The following is a 5,083-nucleotide window of genomic DNA, read 5'->3' as shown; positions in this document are numbered from 1 at the left end:
TTATCCTAAGTTTTCTCCCAAGTGATATTTTCACATTATAAATAAAAATGCCTTTTAAGCCACCAGCAAGCAAAAAAATATTCTGAATAATTTTGACAGTTTTTTTTTTTTTTACATACTCCTTGGTACTTTTTCAATTGCATAGCGCATTAGTTGTTTTAAACAGAAGACCAAAAATTATCTCCTAGGAGACCCAATGGGCCATTTTCTCCTGAATTTTCAACTTCTTTTTAAACATTTTTTTAGCACTTTGGAATTGAAAAAGTACTATCAAAATTATTTTGAATATTTTCTTGCTTGCTGGTGGTTTAAAGGGCATTTTATTGATAAGGTGTGAAAATATATCCTAGGAGAAAATACAGGAGAAAAGGTTAATTGCATTTACGCCAATGGGCCATATGCAATTCACTTTTTCGCCAGAGTTTTCTCCTAGGAGATCATTTTTCATCTTTAAATTAAAATAACTTTTCAGCACTTTTCAACTAAAAAAGTACCAAACAGTAAATTAAAAAGTACTGTCAAAATTATTTTGAGCATTTTCTTGCTTTCTGATGGCTTAATGTAATGATCTGCTCAGCTGCCTGTGCAGGCAGGCAGCTTTTTGACCATTGTGTAGGTTTGCATGCTGCAGGACTCTGGAAAGAAGAGCTTCTGTCAGTTTTGCAGCTTGTGCTTGCAGAGGAATTTGCATACGTTGTCATGCAAATTGCCTGGCCACATTCATTGGAGGCGTGTACTATAAGTACTATGTGTTTCCCACAATGCTTCACTGGTCATAAGGATTTAGTCCTGTGTAACACGCCTGGAGGAGTGTCAGCCTTACTCTCTGTTTGAAGATCAGCTTAGAGTAATTCCTGGAAAACTGCACTAGGCAGGTTTCCTTAGTGCAGTTAGGATTGCTTATCTGTTTGTTTGTTCTGTTGCTATTGTCCTGTCCCAGCGGTGGTCGACAGGAAATGGTTCTGATCTCTGTTCTTGGAGTATAGCTGGTGCAGCGGTTGCTATCAGCTATCTCTTCTGATCTGTCTCACTTGGATCGCGCTGGCAACTTGCGCTAGCGCTGTGGATCCTTCTGTTCTGTCTCCTTGGATCGCGCTAGCCACTTTTCGCTCGTGCTGTGGATCCTTCTGTTCTGCTACTCTGTACCTGGATCGCGCTGGCGTCCTGCGCTGGTGCTGTAGATCCTTCTGTTCTGTCTTTCCGGATCGCACTAGCCACTTTCGCTAGTGCTGTGGATCCTATCTCTCGCTTGTCCCTGTTTTCGTGTGTCTGTCTTGTCTGCTACGAACGCTTGCTGGAGGCTCGGTGAGGTAACCGTTAAGCAAGCGCTCGCTTCCTCTGTTACATGTTTGTCTGTCGGTGGTTAGTTAGGCGTGCTTGTCGCTATTGTGCTTATCACGTGGAGACCGCGCATGAACGCGTGCACTGTTGCGAATGAGTGCGGTGTTCGCGTTCAGTTAGCGTTTGTTATTTTCCGTATCTCCTCATTGTATGATTTGCTGTGCCTTTGCTATCCTCGTATTCTGTTCTGTTCTGCCTTGTGTCACTTTTGGCAATCGCCTTTCTTGCGGTTGCGTTTCTGTTTCGTATCTGCTGTTGTGTGTGCGCTGTCGCGGGGTGGCGACTAGATTGGCATACACGCATACAACCTGTCCCTTTGCTCGTTCTCATTCGCAATCGCTTCTCTTGCGATTGCGTTCTGTGCTTCGTACAATTCCTGTCTGGCATTTGTGGAGGTACAGAGGATTGGTTCCTCTGCACTCCTCAGCGCCATCTGCCGACAGGAATTTCCCTCTACGGGTGCGTAGCACCTTTTGCTGGGTTCCTGCAATTATACGCTTGTGGAGGATTTCCGCCGTATCAGCGCTGATCACGGAGAAAGTTCCACAATCGTTACACTTAAAACGCATTTCATTGACAAATTTAAAAATATCACCCAGGAGAAAACTCAGGAGAAAAGGTGAATTGCATATGGGCCAATATGTTTTACTTTAGCAGAAAGTGAAAAATATTTTTGAAAAAATATTTTCATGAAAACAATGTAGAAATTAAAACACCTTAGCAAGCCCATGTCTACTTTTATCCTATTTCTGTGAATCCCTCGCAACCATTGAAATCTGTAAACATAGAAGAAAAAGGGTTAACTTAAACAGTAATTACATCCAGTGTGTATTGCAGGTGGTTCATGAAATGAAGTGCAAAAATACTACAAATTTGCACACTGATCAACTTAGGAAGACACAAACAGTTCTTAAAAAAAAAAAAAAAACACTTTGAAATGCAGATATGCTTGTGTCACGTTTCAAAACAAGCAGTTGTGTAAGATTCAAATATTACTTTAGAAGGTGTTGAGAAAGTAAACTGTAACCTTGGGAGATATAACGTGAAGTACTGTACTGCCTTCCTGTGGTTAATGAATATCACAGGTATAACTTTCTTCAATCATTGTCCAAAGGGCAGTTGTGACTGAGGCATATAAAGCCACTGGATGAGATGGAGCAGTACACTGACATTCAGCAGAAAGGTGTGAGGATGAGGAAGAGTGTGTACACATTGCTGCGCTTCTCACTCCTAGGCATTGGCTTCTCGCTAGTGTGCCTAGGAGCCTTCTTTGTATCTTCCAGCTCCAATTCCAACTCTCAGAATGAGACAATTGTGGCATACACCATCATGCCATTGGGATTCCTTCTTCTCCTGTGTGGCATTTTTTGGAGCACATATCATGAAGCTAACCATAAAAGCCTCTTCCAATATATGATAAGGCGGATTCATAGTCAGCAGCAAGTACAGATTGAGACCATAGACAGGTAGGTTGATTTTTTTTTATTTTACATTGTTATAAAACATTTGTATTTGTGCAATTAAATGTAATCCAAATATAAAACCCCATGAACAGTTGAATAAGGTATAAGTTAATAATAAGTAGAATCCATAGCAGTTCAATAAGAACGGTGATCAGATAACTACATGATTCATTTGCCTATTGGTAGGTAACTGGGTGGTGTCAAAACTACAAGTCCTCACTGGAAGTGTAAACAAGGACAACTGTTCAAGTTCACCTTACTTCAATTGTGACACTGAAAATTGTGTATTCATGTAGAGTAAATTGGTGCCTATCTTACTGTAAACAATAATATGGACTCTCTGCCCCCAAATCTGCTAGAAAGCAGCTTCCATGTCATGTTATAGGGATGGTCAATGAGATGCAAAGAATTCTGAGTTCAAGGATCAAGGTGCAATTCGATTGTTTCATTTTAAAGCTGCATACATTTGCATAAACAATTTGCATAATTCTGAATTAACTCAGTATTGTTTGGATCTCATTGACCATCCCTTGTCTTCTCTTATAATCCCACCAGCACCACTGAATCCATGTAGGAGAAAACTATTTCTAAAGTGGGCCTTAAATGTTATGGTCCTGATTCAATAAGGGCCCATTTCCACTAGGGAGATGCGGCCGCCCATGGGAGGAGATGGGAGGTGGATGCGGCCGTGCGAGAATCTGCAGCATGCTGCATATTCTCTGAACCCTCCGCATAACCTGCACGCAATGGAAACTGTTCCATTGCTGTGCATTGGTTTCAGTTCGGCCGCGGTGTGATGCCACATCGCGTGTAGTGGGAACTGGCCCTAAACCTTTCTCACAAGTGATGTTTTCACATGTTCTTTATAAAATACTTTTTCAACACCAGGCAAAAAAAAAAAGTTTTAAAAAGTAGGTAAGAAAAATAATATCATACTTACCGGTAATTACATTTGGTAAAATTTTCTCTTATGGGGTTTATAAATCTTTGTTAAGTATATGATGTGAAAGCAAGGCTAGAGGAAAGTTTATTGAATAAAAATCTGTGTCTTTGACAGTTTACCTGCATCAGTGCCAATACATAAACAGCATGCTAGCTTTATACTGCCACTGATATGGGGTTAGAACTTTATTTAAACATGCCTAAAAGCTTTGTACTGCTGTATTTAACTCTGTTTTTGCCAGCAATGTGCGATTTCAAAAAATATTAGCATTACTGTAGGTTATGTACTCAGATGATCAACAATTAAGCATAATGCTATAGATATATAGTACATATAATGGATGGATAGATTAATATAAATGCTATTGTGTTTAAAGCATACATAGCTGTGTCAATATAATTAAATTCCAAAATACCACAAGAACTAATGAGGTTTAATTTTTTTTTAAGGCCTGATTTCTACCCTCCATCATACGAGAGAGCACTTCATGATGCTGTCCTAAACACAAGTACAAGCGTGCAAATCTATCTGGAGGAACCAGGATTCAACATTCCCCCACCACTGTACACAGAGACTGCCATGGACATTGTTGATGAAACCTATTTAAGCGAAGACCCTCCACCTTCTTATGAGATGTCAGTGCAGACGCCTAGTTCTGGTGCTGAAGCTGAAGCTAGCTCAGAATGTGCACCAGAAACGGTCACTGCTTTGGAAACAAATGAAACAAATGACTGAACACTTATATTCTACAGAAAGGTAGTTAAAGTGATGGAAATGGACCACAGACAGTGGTACAAGTGAGTCATTACAGCAGATAAACATAGAAGGTGAGGCTTGTGCTGGCAGGATGCACAGTGCCCTGCAGTAGCGGCACAGAGTAGTAAGAGCAATACCCGGGGCATACAAGGAGGATTACCTGCAAATGCAGATTGTTTACAGTTTATATTCATAATCATCTGCATAGTTTACAGGCAGGTGATATCGTGGGCCTTTGATTTGTTCAAGGGTCTCAACCGTTGTTTGCAAAAGCATTAATGAATGTTATGTTGATGGGAATACACCAGCCGGAGAAGTGTACCAGCCGAATGTTCCTTGTCTGTGTTGTCAAAGTATTACAAATGATCTGGAATGTATGTCCTTAATGTCCTTATTAGTATGTCCTTAATGCATCCACAAGTATTCTGGGTTCGTTTCAAAAGCTAGCAGAATGTAGCAGGTGTGGAAGACTAGAAGACTGTAGCAGGTGTGGAAACTGAATCTGAAGAGTATACCATTTCATCATGCTTTTTATCCAAACTAATCATGCTGGCATTGATGGACTTTTGAAAGAAGGATG

At 40.4% G+C, this 5,083-nt stretch overlaps 1 protein-coding gene across 1 annotated transcript; it reads left to right on the top strand.

Annotated features, from left to right (window-relative positions):
• Positions 1 to 2,493: 2,493 nt before the first annotated feature.
• Positions 2,494 to 4,522, top strand: TMEM252 (transmembrane protein 252). Its single transcript, XM_068241794.1, has 2 exons — positions 2,494 to 2,807; positions 4,197 to 4,522. The coding sequence occupies exons 1-2, from the start codon at positions 2,494 to 2,496 to the stop codon at positions 4,480 to 4,482; spliced, it is 600 nt and encodes a 199-aa protein (XP_068097895.1). The 3' UTR covers positions 4,483 to 4,522.
• The last annotated feature ends 561 nt before the right edge of the window (positions 4,523 to 5,083 follow it).

Source organism: Hyperolius riggenbachi, chromosome 1 (assembly GCF_040937935.1).
Source record: "Hyperolius riggenbachi isolate aHypRig1 chromosome 1, aHypRig1.pri, whole genome shotgun sequence".
NCBI classification, from domain to species: domain Eukaryota; kingdom Metazoa; phylum Chordata; class Amphibia; order Anura; family Hyperoliidae; genus Hyperolius; species Hyperolius riggenbachi.
The sequence above is the reverse complement of the archived record's forward strand: the minus strand, read 5'-3'. Positions and strand labels throughout refer to the sequence as shown.